Source organism: Helianthus annuus, chromosome 17 (assembly GCF_002127325.2).
Source record: "Helianthus annuus cultivar XRQ/B chromosome 17, HanXRQr2.0-SUNRISE, whole genome shotgun sequence".
In the NCBI taxonomy this organism is placed as follows: domain Eukaryota; kingdom Viridiplantae; phylum Streptophyta; class Magnoliopsida; order Asterales; family Asteraceae; genus Helianthus; species Helianthus annuus.
In genome coordinates, this window is record NC_035449.2 from 177,772,048 (window position 1) to 177,794,029 (window position 21,982).

The 21,982-nt window shown below is 39.3% G+C and overlaps 2 protein-coding genes across 4 annotated transcripts; both read left to right on the forward strand.

Moving 5' to 3' along the window:
- Positions 1-281: 281 nt before the first annotated feature.
- On the forward strand, positions 282-5,150 carry LOC110922312 (prolyl 3-hydroxylase 1). Of its 3 annotated transcripts, none has more exons than XM_022166625.2 (8): positions 282-459; positions 536-691; positions 1,382-1,457; positions 1,899-1,971; positions 2,125-2,220; positions 2,318-2,368; positions 3,382-3,765; positions 4,632-5,150. In XM_022166625.2, exons 1-8 carry the CDS (start codon positions 402-404, stop codon positions 4,953-4,955), a joined length of 1,218 nt encoding a protein of 405 aa, XP_022022317.1. In that variant the 5' UTR covers positions 282-401; the 3' UTR covers positions 4,956-5,150. The 3 variants fall into 3 exon arrangements, with proteins under 3 accessions (XP_022022317.1, XP_022022318.1, XP_022022319.1); XM_022166626.2 differs by having other exon boundaries at positions 287-464; positions 565-691; XM_022166627.2 differs by having other exon boundaries at positions 340-459; positions 565-691.
- Positions 5,151-5,533: 383 nt separating this feature from the next.
- LOC110925263 (putative F-box protein At5g55150) lies at positions 5,534-6,718 on the forward strand. The gene has a single exon (XM_022169224.1). The coding sequence runs from the start codon at positions 5,534-5,536 to the stop codon at positions 6,716-6,718; it is 1,185 nt and encodes a 394-aa protein (XP_022024916.1).
- The last annotated feature ends 15,264 nt before the right edge of the window (positions 6,719-21,982 follow it).

Here is a 21,982-nt window from a genome sequence, read left to right on the forward strand (position 1 = left end):
TAATAAAGCCCCTAGGGCTTTAAACCACACCCTCTAACCTAAGAAGGTAAAATGTCACTTTTTTGGGCTCATAAAAGATTAAAAGCCCAAATTTTAATCTTTGGCCCAGTACTGGTATACCGGCTTAAAGCGGTATAACCTAATTTACAGGCAATACAACTTGTTTGCCATCCTAGTTTATCGGTATGATTCGTGCCGGCGAAGCGTTTAACCGGCTTTTAAAACGTTAACCATACATTGTTGTTTAGCAAAACGGCCGATCGAAAGTTTCTATAAAAATAAAAAGTAAGGGTTGAATATGTCACTATCCGAATATATAGGGATCTCTATGTCATAACCCAAACCTGTTTATAACCTATCTCGCCGGAAAACCCATTCCTCCGTCGTCGGCATAACCACCAATGGCGGAAACGGAGCATCCACGTCACATCCTCCACGGTTTTCTCTCTCCTAATATCTGTAAGGTTCGTGACCACTGCTCAACGATCATTATTTACATCTGCGTGCTTATTATTATTATTATCATTCGATTTAGGGTTTTATATACGATTTTTCAACCCACAGGAGCTTGAATTCATACACAAGAGCTGCAGCACGATTGGATACAGACAAAGTGTGTTCTCCACCACACTTCCTCATCTCATTGCCACTAACTCTCCTCATTTGATCATGCCGTTCATTCCTCTACGCGGTAATCAGTTGAATTAGGGTTTTTTATGTGTTAACTACTTAACTGTTATGAGCATCTGATGTCGTAGGCTTGTAAATGAGCGTGTTCGTGTTCGTTTTGTTTATGTTCGTGAAGAAAATGAGTGTGTTAGTGTTTGTTAATAATAATAAAATAAACCAATTGTTCACGAATGTAAACGGACACAAAAGAACCAACATACTTGAACATAGATGAATGGATATAACTGAGTGAACGTCAATTGGTTTGGCCTTTAAAGTTAATAAAACTAGACTATGCAAGAGGTGATATCTTAATTTCGTAAGTCTAGCTATCGAAATCATTCAGACATTTGCTCGCGAAACAAACAGTCTGAACCATTAAGTGCTGAACCAGTAAGAGGTCTGAACCATTAAGAGCCTCATTAAGAGGTAAACAAACAACCTCTTAATTGTAATGGGCCTAAATACGTTAAATGAAAATACAAATGAAACAATCCTAAACCAACAAACATAAACGAACAAGCATAAATGAACGTTCATGAACATAGATGAACGAACGAGACATGTTTTCATACGTTTGTTACCTAAATGAACAAAAAAACGTTCATGTCCATTCGTTTATTAAATAAACGAACTTCTTGCCGAATGGTTCACTTAACGTTACATTCATTTACAAGCCTATCTGATGATGATTTGCGTTGTTGAATTACAGAGAAGCTCAAAGAGAAAGTAGAAGAGTTCTTCGGTTGTGAATACGAGCTTTTTATCGAATTCACTGGTTTGATCAGGTTTGTTGGTCCCATGTTACTATTCTTGAGCTAGGTTGGTTGCTATATTATTACTGCAACAGCATTGTATAGTTTATGATTACCATCAAATGTTAGGTCATAGACAACTACTACATGCTGCAGATAACTATAACAGCATTCTAGTTTATGATAAGTCGATTAATATTGATGTGTGGATTATAAAAGATTCAAAGTTAAGTTTCCTTTCGTGCTTTCTTTTGACATCAGATTGTAGGACATGCAGTACTTTGAATACAAGAAAACCAAGAAATATAAAAGATAATATATATTTTTCTAATAAAATAACACCACTATTTTACTAATTTGAATTTATGAATGTTGGATGAAATGTTGGCAAACTTTCAACTTTCTAGTTGCTACATGTTTGATTAATTCATTAATTTATTAAGTATTTGTTTCTAAATATTTCTCGTATTTTAGCTGGACCAAAGGTGCAAGTATCGGCTGGCACAGTGATGATAACAGGCCATATCTGAAGCAACGTGACTATGCGGTAATTTCTTAATATTTATCGACTATAGAATCTAACCTTGATCAAGTGGTATTTATCAGACCGTCACCGACTCTGATATATCTAGTCATCTTAAGTGAAGGAACAATTTTGAATCTGTTTGACTGCATTGACTTTTTCCATTATATGTTTAAGGCAGTATGCTATTTGAATAGTTACGGTGTGGATTTCGGTGGTGGTCTCTTTCACTTCCAGGATGGTGAACCGGCAACTTTTGTCCCCATGGCTGGTGTAAGTTGTACCCGTTCCGTTCATATCTTGTAGTCATAGACTCATAGCCGCTTTGTATTACTAAAGTTTGACCAATATGACTATTGTACCTTGTTAGGATGCTCTGATTTACACTGCAGATAGCCGTAACGTTCATTCCGTTGATGAGGTATCTTTACTTTATTCAACAATTTTATGTCATTCTGACGTTTACATGTCATGTTTTTGAACTTAAAGGAAAAAACAGAGAGAGTAAAATGTCATTTTCGTCCCTGAGTTGGGTCGGTTTTGAATTAGAGACGTTAAAAATGATGAATCGATGTCGACTATAACCCCTAGCCGGCTACTTTTGCGACTTTCGTCCAAAGGTTTGTTTTTCCGCACCTGGATCCAAAAGAATCTTGCCATTTTCATCCGACTCGTTAACTCTATCCCTTTTTCTCCATTAAATGAGGGGCATTTTCGTCTTTTTAGACATTTTTTTTATTAAAATAAAAAAAACACTATAAGAAATAAAGATCCACCTCTGTTGACTTTCTCCCCACCCAAACCCTTTAATCATCATAAAATGTCTAAACAGATGAAAATACCCCTAACTTAACGTTAAAAAATGGATGGAGTTAATGATTCAGATGAAAATGACAAGATTTTAAACCTTTTGGATTCAGATGAGGAAAAACAAACCTTTGGACGAAAGTCGCAAAACTGGCTAAAGCTAATTTAAATCCAATTATTTTTGGAGAAAATCACGAAACTCAGGGACGAAAATGGCATTTTATTCAAACAGAAAAGTTAAAATTGGAAAAAAAAACTAGTTTAAATCCAATTATTTTTGGAGAAAACCATGAAAGCACGTCCTTTTTCTGAGTGTGTTATACACTTATGCCTGTATAGAAATGTTGAAACAAATGACTCATTTAGCCATGTGATATGCAACACGAGCCCATCTGATCTTTTCCAACCAACGATGAGTTAAGCTAACATGATACACGATACCATATCGCGTATAGAATGAAAGTAATTAGCGTTTAGGCAAGTAAATGTAGATATGCGATCGAATACTTGTGGTTCTCATGGCTATATGCTTGAAATTGTTCCGACACGACCATAGAGGTATATAACACACTCAGAAAAGGGCTAACGTCATAATTCTCGTTAATTTTTTATAAACATTGATTGCAGATTACACATGGAGAAAGACTCACTCTTACATTATGGTTTAGTCGGGATAAATCTCATGATGAAGATTATAAACTCGTTTCATTTCTAACAAAACTCCCGTTAAACTATCCTAACACCGGTTCAAACGCGTACCTACCATTGCCAGCCTCACAGAACATGTACTGGTTTCCTCCTGAACAATCGGAAACTTACGAATCAGGATTTGATATACGATGTGCAAGATTACATGTTCTTGGATACCAACTTTATTCGAAAAATGCAAGTTTTGTTGCGGATGCACAATCATCTCGAGATTTCTCTGACATTATACTTGAACCGTTACGCGTGGTTCGAGGTAGTGATTTGTTTGACTATGAATTCGCCAACATACTACATCTCCTTCAGGTACGATTTGTAATGTGACCGTTGTATCCTTCTTATTCTCTTTACACTCTAAAGTCTTACCCTAATGCAAGTTTTAAGGGAAGGGTATAAATGTCCTAAATTTGAAAATGGGTATATTTGATACTTAGCTTTCGTTAGGTAAATATAATATTATATTGGGCTACAAATGAACCGAACGAACACGAACAAGGCCTTGCTCGTGTTTGTTTGTTAAGGAAATATATATGTTCACGATGTGTTCATGAACACTTACCAAACGAGACTTTATGTTCGTTTGTTAAGGAAATGAATGTGTTGGTGTTTGTTTGTTGATTTTAGGCAACAAACGCAAACGAATGTTCATGAAGAAAAATGAACACAAATGTTCATGAATACAAATGGAAACAAACAAACAAAAACAAGCGTTCATGAACAGAATATATAATACATTGATACTTATTAAATATTTTATTTTTCGAAATTTTGAAGTATTTAAATAAAATATAAAAACGAAAAACACTAATGAACTATCGAACACAAACTACATAAACGAACATGCTCTCTGTTCATGTTCGTTCATTTAACTAAACGAACGGAATTTCGTGTTCGTGTTTGTTCATTAATTAAACGAACAAACACAAACAAACTTCCCGCCGAACGGTTCAAGAATTGTTCGCTGAACATTCGGTTCGTTTGCAGGCTTAATATTATACAAAGTTTTAAGGAGATTTATGAAATTATCCCTACATTGGTTCTGATATAGGGTAGTTTTTTAAGTTCACTTGTTTTTCACGCGACACGTTAGTAATAAGCCAACAATGTCAAATGCCACAGCTGGAAAGTCACATTATTACTTTCTAATCATCTGCTTTTCGGATGTGGAACAGGTGGTTCAGTTCTACCATTGGAAGGCACCCGAGTTAAAGCTGTCAGAAGTAAAAACAGAGCCTGCTAAAATTGTGTCGGTTTCTGCGTCACAACAGGAGAACATTCGGCTTTTGAAGCTAGAACTTCTAAAGGATCAACATCTAGTGGAAACAATCTTTCAGAGTGGCATGTATGGTGAGCACGTGGAGCATGATTTGGTGAAGTTTTCTGGCATGGTTGGTTTATGGGAATCGTATACGAGTAACTTATGGCATGATCTGGTATTGAGATTACCGAAATGGATAGAAAACCAATCGATTTTTGTTGACACGAGTGTAGAGTGACTGTTTGACATCATCTTGTTAGTGGTATAGCTCTGTAGTCATGAAAGATTGTGGTATAGCTCTGTAGTCATGAAAGATTGTGGTAGATTGGTCTTTGAAGGTTAGTAATGGTCAAATAGCTAGAAAAACCTTATTTGATTGTAAGTTGTTTAGATTATAATGTTTGTAGTAAACGATGGGAGTAGATTGGTCAAATACAACAATATTTGTAAAATCGTAACATCCCAGCCTTACCGATCTCCGACCACCGATACACACTCGACCTATCCAAACCCACCGTCTTAAAAATCAGTGTGTGGTTATGAAGGCACGCAGATGGGGTGGAGGAGATGCTGTAAGGGTGGCAAGGTGGTGATGCATCGCTATGTGATGTGTCGCTTTTGGTTTCAAACGAAACGAGGTGAGTCGAGCCCGACTCGTGTAACTTTAATGAGCTCAAGCTTGAGATTGGCTTTGATGAGCTCAAGCTTGAGTTTGGCTGGCACGCTAGACATTAATTCTTTAACGTTAATAACGTTAATAACTCAACAACCAATAGATTACATTACACTCCAACCATTTTTGACTTTTGTTGTACAATGACCACTTGGTCGGACCTTCTGCCGGAGATTCTCAACAACATCTCCGGAAAGTTAGATTTCTATGAAGATTCTGTCAACTTTCTTTGTGTTTGCACTTCATGGAAGAAGTCTTCTTCTGCCACCACAACCATTCAACATCTTCCTTCTCGGTTGCCCATGTTGATGCTTGCAGAATCCAACACAGATGAAGACGATGAACACAAACTGCGTAGGTTCGTTCTTCTATCCCACGGCGGTACCATGCGTAAGCTGCCACTACCCGAGGCACATCGACAGCGATGTGTATCGACTCACGGGTGGCTGCTAACAACCGGGGAACAAGAGTTTTATACCAAGCTTGTTAACCCGCTTACTCGTGCTCAAGTCGATCTCCCACGGCTGTATATGTTTGATGAGTTATACTTTGATCAAGATGAGTGGATGTACTACTTGTTTAGCATGCGAAAAGCTGTGTTTACATCACCAAACCCTTTGTCATCAGACCCCTCGTTTCGTGTTATCATCATTTGGGGGAGAACTATCGGGTTTTGCCATCCCGGAGATGCTTCGTGGACTCGAATCAACGGTTGGGAAGGACATCTGTTCGATATCTCATATCATAGAATGCGAAAACACCTCTATGTAGTGGCCACCATGGGAGCAATCTACGAATGTGACGTAACTAACGATGTTTTGTGTCCAAAAACGTTGTCTCGAGTGACAACGTTCCCAGGAGAAGAGTTTGGGTGCTCGTGTGTTCCGTGGGCGTATTTACTCGAGTGGGGGTGTGACAGTTTGCTAATGGTTACGCGTGAACGTTACTATTTCAAGAAACATGATGATGAATATGGGCGTTATGGACCGTATAGGACTAGTAGGTTTCAATGTTTTGTGTTTGGGTTAGACGATGGAAAGTGGTCGAAAATCACGAGTTTGGGGGGCAAAGCGGTCTTTGTAGGGTTCAATTCATCGTTTGCTATCCATGGTGGCGAAGGTGTGAAGCCGGATTGTATTTACTTCACCGATGATCTTTATGAACCATACCGTGGTCTACCGGAGGGCGGTGGAGGAGATGTCGGAATATATCATATGTTTAACGGTAGAATCGAAACCCTCTTCGAGTCACAGGAGTCGGTTTTCCGGTCTAGTCCCCCTTTATGGCTTCAAACAAGCACTCTTCCTATAATTAAGGGAATTAAGTAGTTGTTTAAGGGTGCAAATAATGTCTATTTGTATAAGCATATCGAAAGATGTTTGTTTGGTGAAGAAATAGCATAACAATGTTTACTTACGATTATGGGTGACAATTATGCTATCGATGAAAATTGTTGAATCCAAACACTATTTATTTATTCATTTGCATCTACATGCAAACACTTAATTAAGTTTTTCTAACGAAAATTTAGAAATTTTATAAACACCTGAATGGTTACAATAACTTTAAATCTAGTTTTGAAATTTTATCTTATTTTATTTAATGAAAATCAGACAACTTTATTTAGAGCTAGCTTTTTTTATTCCTAACCACAAAACCTCATTTAAAAAGTAAAAAAATTAGCAAGACGCTAGCTGCCATGGCTCGACAACAACTCAAAAAGAAAATCTACATCAGTCTTTCGAAATCAAATATTTAAACGAAGACCCAGTTTAATCCAAATAAATCCCAAGGATTAAATATCCTCCATCACCTTAGGCACCGTTGGGGCAATATCTGAGAAGATGGCATCTTTCCTCGCTTTCCATGTACACTAATAACCAGTCATGATAATACCTTGAAGCACCTTCTTTCGTTCTTGCTGCATAACTGGGTTGATTTGTGAAGGCTAAGCAGATCATCGATCGAAAAAGCAAGGGCGGGGGGCATGGCACCAAGAACTTATGTCTTGCCAAACCAAAGTGGCAATATGACAATAGGTAAACAAATGGCAGGCATTTTCGACAACATCCTCACAAAGTCCACACAAAATAATCTTGATCTGGATGTTGTGATGAACAAGAGATTCTCGTGTCGGAAGTCTATCCATCTCTGCCGTCCACACAAAATGTAACACCCCGTGTTACCGAAAGTCACGGTCAAAGTCAAGATTGACTCCTTTGACCGTAGTTAGTCTATTTTTATGTTTACGTTAGTTGTATTACATGGAGTGATTAATTACAATCGAATTAAATCGAAACTTATTTATCAATGCGAATCATTTTACGACTGTGAATAATAGGAAGTAACAATGCGATAAAGTCAACTAATCAGTAATCGAACTAATCTAATCATCATCGAACTCGAGGCTCGAATTACGCGAATTTTGGTATTAATATACGTATGTGTGTGCCTTATGTTACTTGTGCGTGTCTACTTTATGTTATGTGTGGTAATCAACCGAAACTCGAATCAAAACTCGAAACTCAATCGAACTCAATCGAAATTGAATCATGATAATTGGTGGAGAAGAGATAGCGCGAGATATAGATGATTGTATGTTAGATATAGTGGTTGGGATTAAAAGTAATTTGAATATGAAACTCTATCGTATTCGCATTGTCCTCAATCGAAATCAAATTATCAAAAATCGTCGCACCGAACACTTGAATCGTGCAGCTGATCGATCAGGCTACCAGCCGATCAAACAGCCAGCCGACCGGACTGCTGTCCGATCGGACAGGCTGTCCGATCGAGCTGCCTTGACGATCGGCCAACACTTTCCTCTTATGGCATCCTATAAATACCCCTTGTCACTCTCAAACTTTCTACTTTTAGAAACCTCTGACCGACCAGCTCGTGCTCCCCTCTTTGTCTCAGATTCCTTCCGATTCTGGTAAGATTTCATCCTAAATCTTGTACTTTCTTGATCTACACGCACTCCTACACCTTTCTATCTTTCAAATCTTGATTTCTAACTGTGAACTCATCAAGATTCAAGTGTTCTAGGATGATGTCATCATGGTGTTCTTGAAGAACTTCATGTTTTGGCCTCAATCCACCAAGAATAACTTGAATCTAGCCGATTTCCACATAAACAAACAAGGATCTTTCATAGATCTAAACATTTACACGGTGAAAAGGATTGAAAGATGGTTTTCCAACTTTCTTTCAACTCTTTTACACTCAATGCCTTCAAAACCGATAGAAACGGAGGTTGTGCCGACTTGCAAATCATTCCGGTGGTTGCATGACTCAAGATCAGGATTCTATTCACGAGGTTCACCGATTTCGGGTTAAACGTTGAACTCCGTTCCGAACGGTTCACCAGCCGGATTTGGGTGATTCCTGTCCGAGCAAGAGAAATAAATAAGAACGAGGGTTCTGTGGTTTGACTCGTTGTCAAAATACCTCGATATAACGACAAACAAACCAGAACAGCCAAGTGTTGGACGAACAGGCCGACCAGGTCAGGATGCTGACCGATCGGCTAGCATATTATCCCACACTTGAACAATTCATTGAAGTCTAGTATTGAATGAACTGCTATTCGATCGGACTCCCGTCCGATCGGGTTACTCTTCGGATCATGAGATACTATACTTCAACACTTAGTCGATTTTCAACATGTTCAATGCACTAGGAGTGCCACCCGATCGAACAGCCGTCCGATCAGGTGACACCCTACTGAGAACTTGTTTTTACTGAGGTACCTAACCGATCGGGTTGCCGGCCGATCGAACGACCGTCCGATCGACCGACCTGAAGGGTAAAAATACTTCAATGTTTTCAAATGCTACAACAAAAATTTCAAAAGTCAAACCATCATACACAAACACATCCTTTTCAAAGGAAGAAACAATCCACTCGAACAGCCATCCGATCGGCCTACCGACCGACGGACAGCTGTCCGAACGGACTGCAAAACGAACGGTCAGTGACGGGTGGTCCGTAGGACAACCCTTAAAAGGCTTAATTATACGCACATTCCATGCTTTACTCAGTTAATTGCTTGAACATGATAACCACTAGATGATTTGATGTGCAGATATTAAAATGCTCAAGATGCAGGTTTTAGAAGGTTGGATGGATGTCGGGAGTTGCTGGAAATAAAATGTGAAGGAATTAGTGACTTAATGAGGAAACGGGGAAGAAAACTTCACTGATCGCCGTAACCTACGACTAGGGGCCGTAGGTTACGGCTCCCATCTTAGTCCGGGTGCATAGCCGTAAAACAGTAGAGAGGGACCGTAAAGCAAGCTGCTAGCCGTAACCTACGGCTCCCAGCCATAGGTTACGGCGCCTATTGTTGACCCTGAATTGCTGACCGCCGTAACCTACGGCTAGGGTCCGTAGGTTACGACTCCGACTGATGTTTCATGTAACTTCCTCATTTAATGCTGCTTTCAAGATGTTTACGGAGACTTATGATTATTTTCGGTTACAACCTGCTAGTGAACGAGTTGGGGACTATTTCTAGAGACTTGGAGTCAAGAGAACATTATCTTATCACTTATCTTCTATCTAGTTTTGTTGCTTGTGTTTGTGTTGAACAAATTTAACTTTATTTGCATTATGATGTTGCTTTAAGCCATGCGTGGCTAAACACTCTATGGTCATCTTAGGTGGAAGGTTTGTGAAAACTATCGTGCTTGTTTTATATTTCTAGAATGATGAATTGAACTTATGTTTTGTTTATCATGGTGTGTTCTTGTTTGTTTGTAACGTGTTGATGCTTATAATTATTCTTCTTTGAAACCATACGTTCTTGGTGCCGTTGGCAATCGAGATATCATGGGTAGAATTAGAATTGGGTAAGGGTCAATTGGTCATCGGGTAACAACCTCACGTTCTAGGAATCTGAGTACTTAGTTCCCTTTTATCACAACAAGTAATTTCACATGAACTATGTCTATGTAGTTCTTTCTAGTAAATGATAGCACAATTGTTGAAACAAACCGGAAACTTAGGATGGTCATTTGTCTCTAAATTGTTTACAAACTCAATTCTCATTTCGCAAATTAATTAGTAACCTTAGTTTTAAAAGAACCAATCCCATCAAACCAACTCTTGAATATTATTTTCTTGCAATTAGCCTAATTTAGTTAATCTAGATAAATTCTCAAATAACACATTTTCCACAAACTCCCTGTGTTCGATACCCACTTACCGCTATCTATTTAGTTGTATTTGGATTAAATTTGATTGTGACCACGACATCACGTCAGTCAGCCGTCCGATCGGACTACCGTCCGATCGACCAGCTGTCCGACCCTCCAACACTTGTTTTCCGTTTTACGCGTTGCTTATCGTTATACTATCGAACTATTCAGGCTAACCCTACTCTCAAGTGCTCCCTTCAATCCATCAAACGCTGTGAGTATACTCGAACCCTTTTTGCTTTAGCACTTTTGGGTGTTACATACGTTACTTATTCTAAATCACGATCGAACACACTACTTAATTACTTCAAACGCTAAGCGTTACCGCATGTATTACGTGACTAAATGAATGCTTGCTATTATGTTTACACGTGGAATGCTGTCTACCTGCCTTAACGACGATAGTACTATAGTTTGGACTCAGCACCCGTTCACACGGGGGTTGTTAAGGACAATTACTTGCATGGATTACGGCGGTAATCATGTATTGCGAACTGCCTCGGGCAGTCAACCCGCAGTCATTGGTATCGATAGATCCATGTCGATAATTAACATGCTTCGTTTTCCTCTGTGTACGTGCTGGTTATGCGTAAACTATTTCGAACTCTATTATGCTATTATCAAACTTGTATGCTCATCTTTACATTTTATGTATTGACTTTATTTTAACGTATGTGACAGGTGTTTAAGATGCTTATCTGCTAGGAAAGCGAGGCTAGAATAAAGCTCTAGAGCCCAACAAATAGTTGTCTGTAGTGGTCAAATTATGGGTCTCTAGAAGCAGATAAACAATTGCTGTATTTATATTTAAATCTGAGTTGTCGGACCATAATATTTGACTAGATGTTATCTGTAATAATTTGTTTGCTATTTGAGGTACGGTATGGGAAGTATTATATAATATGAATAGTAATGATAGTTGTTATGGAAACTTCTGGACAATCTGTTTCACTCAGTGCCATGCCCCGATGATTCTGCCATCGGTTGGGGTGTGACAGATTGGCATCAGAGCCATAACTATAGGGAATTAGGCAGGACTCGACCTAGTCCGGGTCGATGTCTTAGAGACCTAGACTATAGTTAGGAACCAACAGACCAAGCGAGAAATAACAGGACTCGCCTACATTTCACTATCACCACACTCGAATTTTCAATAATGAGAAGGAAATTTAGTCAAGATTAGGTGTGAAAACCACAAACTCTCGACTAAATTTCTGGATCAAAGCTGTTTTATCAAGTTATCAATGATTTCTTCATTCTTTTAATAACGAACGCTTGTTCAACGGGAGAATTATACCAAATCAGGAGTGAAATCCATATTTTGATGAATAATCTCCTCTATTTTACAAAAATCAAGAGGAAGTTGTCAAGCCAGGGGTGAAACCCAAACCTTGACGGCTTGTCCATGAATTTTACCAAAACTCTCACCAAAGCCTCGACGGACTCCAACGACCTGAACTCACGAGTATGACCCAGTGAATGCGTGCTGAATGCCCAAGAATCGAGGCAGAAACACGATCCCGAAAGTCGAAATGTGACGACAAGTCTATTGAGAATAGTTGAATCGCTTTGGGTAGTCGACGTCTAATAACCGCAGACAATCTATTCCTCGATTTTTACATGTTTCGATTCTGAGCCCGCAACTGCTGACTCCGATGACTCTTTGATTTTATGTGTGATTAACTATTTATGTGTTTAATTTTGATGTTTATCCGATTTTGCCCTCACTTCGGTCGATGCACACAACCCGTATTAATCTCCTATCTCAAAACGATAACAAGCCGCTGCAAATCTAGACGGAATTATGCTACGATATACGCTTATACTATACTCGACATGCTATACAATTATACTATACTACTCGATATACTATACGCGACCGAAATATACGAATGACACGCGAGCTTTGAATGATAGGTTTCTGTATTCTGACTGCTTCTGTGTGCGTATGTGTTTCTGTGTCTCTGTGTTTCTGTGCTTCTGTGCCCTACGTGCTTACATGCTTATGTGCTTCTGTGATTACGTGAAACTGTGGTTATGTGTCTATGTGTTTATGTGATACGTGTTTCGACGTGTTCCTGAGCTTTAGTAAGTAATAGACGTGTGAGGTGAGATTCGATTTTGATGTGTCTGAGACCTACGACGATGTCTGTTGCAGACAATGTCGTCATCTGGACACCGAACCCCACTTACTCGCCAAGAAAAGAGAGACAGACGTCTTGCTGCTATCATCGCCAAACAAGTAGCAAAAGCTGTGAGCGATGTCTATGAAAACGTCAGCAAATCATCTGAGTAGTCGAGAACTGAAGCTCCCAAAGATGCTACCAAGACTGTTTTTAGTTTCAAACAGTTCAAGGCATGCGGACCAAAGGAATTCACCGGAGAAGATGGCCCAACAGCTATGTTTCAATGGTTTGATTCCATCGAAGTCACTCTGCGCCAAAGCGGCTGTCCAGAAAATCTCCGTACCCTAAACGCAACCGGCGTCTTCCAGTCCCGAGCTCTAGACTGGTGGACGGCCGAGTAAAACAAACGCGGAAATGATGCAGCTTATGAGCTGACTTGGAAAGAGCTGAAAGCCATTATGATGGACGAATTCTGCCCTCCCCATGAACGCCAAAAGCTGGAGGACGAGTTTTGGAACATTAAGCAGAAGGATGGAGACAACGCAGGCTTGACTGCTCGCTTTAAACAGCTCATCATCATCTGTCCCGATCAAGTTAAGACGTCAGACATGGCCATCAAGAAGTACATTCGAGCTCTACCCGATTGTGTTGCCGATTTTGTTCACGCCGCGAAAACCTCATCAATTGAAGAGACTTACTTGCTTGCCGCCGAGATCAACGACAAGCGAGTAAAAGCTGGTTTCTGGGATAAGCCCTCCAAGTCTCTGCATCAAGCCACCATTGCATCGACCGCCGAAATCGCCACTGCTCAACCATCCAAGTTATCACGCCACAAGAAGAAGCACAACAACAGCAGCTCCAGCAACAAGAACTGTGCTGTCACTACCACTGCTGCTCCTCTGCAAGCCGTACCGGCTCAGCAGCAGTCTCACCACCGACCAGCACCAGTTACTCAAGCGCCGCCAGCAAAGCGTGCTTACACAGGTCCCCACCCGCTCTGCCCGACATGCTCGTATCATCATCCGGTGGGTCTTGCCTGTCGTTTCTATGCCCACTGCAATCTGTACGGTCATTTCACTACCAACTGTCGCTATGGTCCCCGTAACACCGCAGCTCCTGCCACTGCTCATCAAGCTCTACTCCCAGCCCCGCAAGGCCAACACGCAGCTCAAGCACCCGCGATCAATGCTCGAGTCTGCTTTGCATGTGGTGATCCTAACCATTTTGCAAACATGTGCCCGAACAGGGTTATGAAGCAAGAGCCCCAGCAGCAGCAACAACAGCCTCAGCAGCAGCAACAAGCAGCACGCGCCAGAGCCTTCAACATCAATGCTCGTCAAGCCCAGGCTGACAACAACGTGGTTAATGGTACGTTCCTTGTGAATGGTATTTATGCATCGTGTTTGTTTGATACTAGAGCCGATAACTGCTTTGTGTCGTTTGAATTCGAGAAGCTCCTTAGTCGTAAACGCTCTTATCTCCCCTCTTCATTCGAAGTTGAAGTCGCTACTGGAAGAACTGTCGCCGTTAATTCTGTTCTTCGTGATTGTACTCTCGAGCTCAACAATCACATCTTCCCAATCGACCTCATTCCGATGCAGCTCGGAAGTTTTGACGTCGTAGTAGGCATGGACTTTCTTCGCGAAAACCATGCTGAAGTTGTGTGCTTCGACAAGATGATTCGATTCTCGCTCGCGAATGGTGATTTATTATGTGTCTATGGCGAAACAGCTTTGAAGGGTCTCAAGCTCATGTTGTGTGTCCAAGCTAGCAAGTATTTCCGCAAGGAATACAGAGCTTTCTTGGCCAACATTGTAGTAGCGGAGAAGGAAAAGAAAAGGAACACAAAAGTTAAAGACGTTCCCGTGGTCCGTGAATTTCCTCAGGTGTTCCCTGATGATCTTCCTGGACTACCGCCAAGTCGTGATATCGACTTCCGTATCGACCTCATTCCTGGAGCTAACCCCATAGCCAAAGCCCCTTATCGACTCGCGCTATCCGAAATGCGAGAACTCTCGAACCAACTCTAGGAATTACTTGAAAAAGGTTTTATTCGCCCGAGCACCTCTCCTTGGGGCGCACCAGTCCTCTTCGTTAAAAAGAAGGATGGGTCGTTCAGGATGTGTATCGATTACTGGGAATTGAATAAGTTAACCATCAAGAACCGTTATCCCCTACCTCGCATCGACGATTTGTTTGATCAACTGCAAGGTGCTACGTGTTTCTCGAAGATCGATCTGCGCGCAGGCTATCATCAACTACACATTCAAGAGGAAGATATACCCAAAACCGCTTTTCGCACTCGTTACGGCCACTATGAGTTCGTTGTTATGCCTTTTGGTTTAACCAACGCTGTGACAACTCGAGTTTCCAAGATTCTATCTTCGCATTAATTGCACGTTGATTGTTTAGTTGTTTGCTTGTTTGCCTTGTAACCGTACACGTTTGTGATATGTTAAAATGTTTTGTGATTATTATGTTATGCTTGGTAATTTAAACTGACATGTTTAGAAGTTAGAACCTTAGAGTGTTGCACCCTTAACAACTCGACGAAATGGATGAGTTTCGTCGCTAACCATCTCGACGAAATAATTGTGTTTCGCCATAGATCATTTTGACGAAACAAGGCGTTTCGTCATCTTCACCTTGACGAAACAGGCGTTTCGCCGGCCCAATATGCGCTGAAGCCCAGTTAGGGCCCAGTACGCTGTTTCGTGTATAATTACGTGAAACAGATTCAGTTTCACACACCTTTGGCAAAAATCGAAACCCTAGAGCTCTTTCTTCTGTGTGACGGCAGTTTGAAGTTCTCGAAGCTATTCTTAGCGATCAACCTGTTAATTCTTCTATCTCGGTTAGTGTAAAACTCTATGATTGGATGTAATTAATTATGTGATGATCTTGTGTGTAAGATTAGGGTTTTCATAAATGTTAGTGCACCTACGTCTGCTGACTACGTCTTCCATCAGGTCTTGAAGATTGAATAGATCGGACATGGCACAGAATCCTAGAATAGGTTATTTGTATATGGATCGCTTATGTGTACATAGTTCTAGGATCGCCTTTGTGTCAGATTGTCAGGATCGCTTATATGGTCTTGTGGATGGATCGCTTATAGGGAACTGTTCAGGATCGCTTATATGGCTGTCAAATAAGCGACCCAGCATGTCTATATATAGTTGAGCGATCCACAGCACATAGTAACGGTGTATTCTTCCGGTGAGCCACGAAGTGCTGCCGAAGTGCTGGCAGAACGTGTAATTGTGTTTGATATCAATACAACAGCAAGATTAAAGTGAATACAGCGTGAATAGCACCGAATTATTAGTTTCCACCTCTTAATTCGGATACGAACTTCTCTGAACGACTCGTGAGGTCAGAAAACGATCCTACAAGTGGTATCAGAGCTCAGGAGGAGGAGTTCTTGCCATTGTAGCTGCTATTCTTCTATTTTTCTACACTTTCTTCACTTTTTCAAAAAATTTTTCGGTAAAACAAGCTCAAGATCACACAGTACACTCGAAAACATGAATTAACAAATCCTTGAAGTTTTCAGAACTAAAATCGAAGTAGAAACCAAGATTTTAGGTGTTTTGTTAATTCAGGATCGCTCATTAGGTGACGTAAGCCTTTGAACCGCTCAAAATCGAATATTTGGACCGCTCATAGGATCAGTTCTAAGTGGGATCGCTCGAAATTTTAGTTTGTGAATCGCTCGAAAGAACCAAGTGTGAATCGCTCGAACGAACAGATTGTGAATCGCTCGAACATACAAGGTTGAACCGCTCGAACAGACTTTTGTGAATCGCTCTTTCAGACTTTACTCGGACCGCTTATCAGTCAATCTTATTGGACCGCTTGTTGACCCGATAGCTCGAACTGACATAGTGTGTGGACCGCTTATTTGAAAATTTTTGGGCCGCTTATTAAGACAGTATATTCCAGTCGCTTTTGTGAACTGATTGAAAAATTTGAAAATCATTGTGAACTTTTGAACAATTTGAAAGATGGATACTGATTTTTATAATGCCTTTGCTACTCCAGCCTCGATTACCCAAAGTGCTTTGATCGAAAATGAAACCGGAACGTCTCAGAAACCACCGAAACTCATGGATATTGATGATTACAATGTGTGGTCGGAACGATTCGGAAATTGGGTTGAAGCTTATCATCTTGATGCGTGGGAACACACTGAAGAAGCATATGTTAAACCCACAAAGGACGATATAGAGAATGGTACTCCGCTAACACTTAGAGATATGAGTACTGCACAAAAAAAGAAGTATCGAGATGAGAAATTGATGGTCAGTCTACTTCAGCAGGCGATAAAAGAAGATATTCTGATCTTGCTTCAACATGACGGAACTGCATATTCAATATGGACAGAATTGGAAGCCAAGTTTACGGGAAGTGACGATATGTTAAAGAACAAAATTTCTCTTATGAAGAAAGAATTTGACTTGTCTCGGGGATTGAAAAATGAAACCACCAAACAAATTATTGATCGATACTGTAATTTGGTGAGAAATATGACAAAGTTAGGTGTTAAGAAAGATACTGATGAACTAATTGAAAAACTTGCAGATGCTCTTCCACACGAAACATGGGGAACTTTTCTGATGATGCTAAAATCTAACAGAAAAGATTTCAGAGCTATGACCTTGTGAGATTTTATCAAGCATTTAGAAGCCCAAGAGATGGAGCAGAGAAAGATCGCTAGGATGAAGAATTACGATGGAGAGCAGGATATCAGTTTATACTACAAGCATGGTGTTACTGATTCAACAAAATTCTCTCCTAAGATCGAAACTGCTTACAGTGTTAAAGATTCTGTTGAAAAGAAGACATCTCAAGGATCAAGCAACAGCACAAGATTTTCATCTTTTGATCCTAACATCTCTGTAACAAAGAATGGTAGAAAACTTCAGTGTAACATTGTGTTAAGCCTTGAAAATGATCAAGACTACAATGAAGATATTGCTAAGAATCAAATGTCTTTGTTAGGGATGATTTTAGAATCTTATAGTTGTTTTGTTGCAGGAAAGATCGGTAATCCAATGCTCACGAAAGAGGATTACGATCAAATTGATGCTGAAGAAATGGAATTAATGGATATAAAATGGTGTATGGCGAGTGTGATGAGACGCGCTGAAAAGTTTAAACAAATTACTGGCCGTGATGATTTTCGTGATGCAAATGTTTCAGCTTTAGGTTTTGACAAATCTAAAGTTACATGTTTTCGTTGCAGGGAGAAGGGGCATTTCAAAAGGGAATGCAAAAACCGTGAAGCTACAGGTGCCCAGAATCCTTTCGGAAACAATGATTATCACAAGAAGGCCATTTATCATCAAATCACTCAACCAGCACAGCAGCATCAGGCACAAACGGCTCATGGAAGAGATGTGGCAGATAAAAGAGCATGTGTTGTTAGTAAGGGAAAATATGACAATTTTACCTTGGAAAAGTATCTTCCAAAAGATAGCAAAGTGTGTCTAGCTGAACAAGATGATGAAAAAATGGATGAAGGTTTTACCTGGGATGATTTTTGTCCAGATCAAAATCTTATGGCCAAAGAGATGTCTAAAAACACTTCTCATGCTTTCTTTGCTAATGCTTATGATCTAAAATGTGCAGAAAGATGCAGAAAAGTCATAGAAGCTGCTGAAGATAGACGAAGAAAGATTCAAGAGGAGGCTGAAGAGGAAGAGAGATTGAAGGAAGAAGCAAAAGCTGAAAAATTGAGAAGAGCTCACTTTTTAAATTCAAGCAGGACAGCCAAAGAGGTTCCTGAATTCGAGATTAAAGTGGATGCTGAACCGGTCATGGTCCAAGAAAAGTGCATGAACTGTGATTCGCTGATTAAGCAGAACAATGAGCTGTTGCACAATATTCACAAGTTGAAAGAATCATATGATACCATGAACAGAGAAATCAACAAATATACAGATTCTGATGGTGAACAAGCTGAAGCTATGAATACTTTGAAGATAGCTTATCTGAGACAGCTTGATACGGCGAACTATAACATAAAGAAATGTGCAGATCTCGAGCTTGAGTTAGCAACACAAAAGATAGAAACTGAGAAAGTTAAGAAATTATTAGACAGTTACTCATGTTCTACTTTTGTTGTTGACAGGATTTATCCAGTTGTGAAAGATTTGAAGACTTTTGAAGAAGTGAAGATATTTGAAGAAGAAAAATCCGTGACAAAAGATGAAGAAAAATTGAAGACTTCTGGTAAGAAATCGAGTGTATCTTATAACAGATGTCCGCCCCCGGTCGAAAATGGATATTCACCTCGAAATCCAAATTCAGAAAGAGTCAATCAAGCAATCAATTTGAAATGGGAGTCTGGGTCGTCGGATAACTTACCAGAAAGTATTGATGTCACATACACGTCATCAGACACTGATCATGAGTCAAAGTTGATAAAAAGTATGGTCGATCAGGTGTTAGACACAGATGACAATGAGGAATCAAAACCGAAGTCAAAACCCGAGTCAAAGTCTGGGTCCAGTGCGTCAAAGCCAACAGTTAAAAAGGATAAACGGGTTTATGATAAAGAATTTTTACTTTCAAAATCTAATTTGAATGATGAATCGGTCAAAGTGGCATATACTTTGAAAGGTTCTGACAAATTATATTCAGATGAAAGTTTTCCAATAAGAAGTGTCAGATTTGAAATGATTCAAAAGGTTTTCAAAATCACAGAAATTAATATTTCTGAAATAAAAGATTTCAATCTTAATGGAAAGCCTAAACAATACACTTCAAGAGATCAACAGAGAATCAACAAGAAAATGGGTTACAATTGTGGTTATAGTTTCCAAAAGAAACCAAACCATGATCGTAATTACAAAAAGAAAGGTCTCGGTTTTATTTCACAGAAAAACTATAAAAATGAAAAAGTTTATAAACCAAAAACAATGTTTGTTGCAGGAAAAACAACTGAAGCTGAAAAAGAAAAATCATTCAGAAATCAGACAAATCAAGAATTCCTTGCTAAGAAGCAAGATGGCATGAAGAAGAAAGAAGACCCGAAGAAAGTTGAAAAGAGATCTTGTTTTCAGTGTAAAGCTGTGGGTCATGTTGCGAAAGATTGTCCGAAGACATTTCGACCAAAACAAGAGGTCTCAAGAAAAATGAAAGAAAAAGTTGTCGAAACGACTGAACTGTCAACCTGGAAGTTCACAGGCTTTGAGAATTCGACTTATGAAAAAGGAGAATCTTCAAAGAGTGCTTCTAAAAGAATAGACAATGCTACAAATCAGAAATGGGTTGTAAAAGATTCAGGTAACAAGTCTGGTGATGAATCTGATTCCATAAAATCAGAGGAGCCACGTGTTGAGAAAAAGATTGAAACGAAAGTTCAAAAAGTGGACGATGTGAATTTTCCGCCACTAAGTGCTAAAAACTACAAATCTAAAATTGGAAAAGTTGAAATTTCAAATCAGTTTTATTCTGATAAGAAGAAAATTGATGTTGAAAAAACTTTCAATGGAAATGTAAAACGCATCTTTGGAAAAATGGTCAGTGGTAAGGCCCAAAGCATTCAGGATTTTTATGCTTCCAAAGGATGGGTTTACAGGTCAGTTGAAAGAAACAATGAAAACGATGAGGTTACACCCAAGGAAGGTCAGGCTTGGGTGGATATATTTTTTCAAGAATGAAAACCTGACTTGCCGGAGATCCCAAGATGGTATTGTGGATCATGAATCGGCATCTTTCTAAATCTGTTTGTGAAGTTGCAGGACTTGCCGGAACTCCCAGGTTTGTATGCGAGGAGTAGGAATTGGCACCTTGAGAATTCAACCAAAAGATGGTAATTGGTTAAAAAACAGGTTTGATAAGCTTAATTGCTAAACTTACATGTGGTTGTATGTTTGTGATTGTTATTTTTGGTTCAGAACGAGAACCAGTAGATCTTACAAGTGGTTAAATCAAGGTCATTAATTTGAACTTGATTTAATTATCATTCATGAAACTGGTAAACAATGTGATGATTTTGCCCCATTTTTCAAAAGGTAAAAGCAACTAAACTTATTTTCCGGAAAAACCATTCTGATTAAAACAAACTTAAGTGTTTTGAAATCATTATGGGAAAATAGTTTGTTGTGAGGAGGAGTTCTGATTGTTTAAGCCAAATGTATAGAGAATTGAAGTGTTTCAATATCAGTTGTCATGTTCTGTACAGTTTGTTTTCAATTTTCTTTAGATGTATTTGAATTTTAGGGGGAGTAAGAATTTTTAGAAAATCCAAAAACATCAGAAAATTTGAAAAAGTTAAAAACATGATAAAATTGAAAAATGAGTTTTTGTTGCGTATAAGAGGAAATGATAGTACGTCAGTGAACTATCACAGCACGCTTAAGATTTGTAAAGTCAAAATGTGATAAACAATCTTACTGTGGATGTGTCAGTAGATTTTCGCACAATTAGTAAATTGAAACGAGATATAAACCTAAATCAAACTTGCTTGATTCGTGGGTAACTATTCTTGGATATATGGGTAACCCCCGAAATCTTGTTTGAAAGGTCCCGTATTCTGAGATACTAGGTCTTTATGCTCAATGATATCTTGGGTATTATTCCGGGACTTCTGCTGTATGGAAGTACTGACCTAGTCCCCGAATAATACTTTCTGCAAAAAGCTTTGAAACATAAGTGCCGCCCTCAGCAAACTGATTAAACAATAAAATTGGTAATCTTTGCTGTTGAAACAAAAGATCCTCTAAAGGGGACCCACCAAAAGTCGAGCCGTCATCTCTCTGTTGAACGGAAGTTCTGACCTGAGCTCTCACGGTTTCGCATTTAACCCCTTTACAGATATCATCTGTGGTATACTCACCTGTAAGACTGAATATTTGGGATCTGGATACGTGAGTATATTCAAGTGGAGTGATACACAATTAAGTTTAAGTCTTTAAAACATTAATATCGTATCTCGAATCGATTGAAATCTGTGTTGAAAATTTAAGTGGACAAACATACTGACAATCTAGGTAAATTGTTTAGAACTTATCATGTAATCAAGCTTAACGGTGTTTGTGATATGTTTCATAACTGATATGATCCTCTTGCACAAACTCACAAAAATATTGTCTGTAAATATTTCATTTCTGCATTTACTTTCATTCCAAAAATTCAAAAAGATTTTTGACAACTGGTGTTGAGATACTGATTTTCAAAATTCATAGTGCTAAACTTGAAGAACTGGTTTGGGAAATGTTCGTGTGTAGATGGTGAAGGTGTTTTGATTAAAACC

Excerpts from the sequence above, each read along its gene's own strand:
- LOC110922312 (XM_022166625.2), top strand. The coding sequence starts at position 402 with ATGGCGGAAACGGAGCATCCACGTCACATCCTCCACGGTTTTCTCTCT. Across the intron at positions 460-535 it reads TTTTCTCTCTCCTAATATCT|GGTTTTATATACGATTTTTC; the intron begins GTAAGGTTCGTG and ends CATTCGATTTAG. Across the intron at positions 692-1,381 it reads GCCGTTCATTCCTCTACGCG|AGAAGCTCAAAGAGAAAGTA; the intron begins GTAATCAGTTGA and ends GTTGAATTACAG.
- LOC110925263 (XM_022169224.1), top strand. The coding sequence starts at position 5,534 with ATGACCACTTGGTCGGACCTTCTGCCGGAGATTCTCAACAACATCTCC.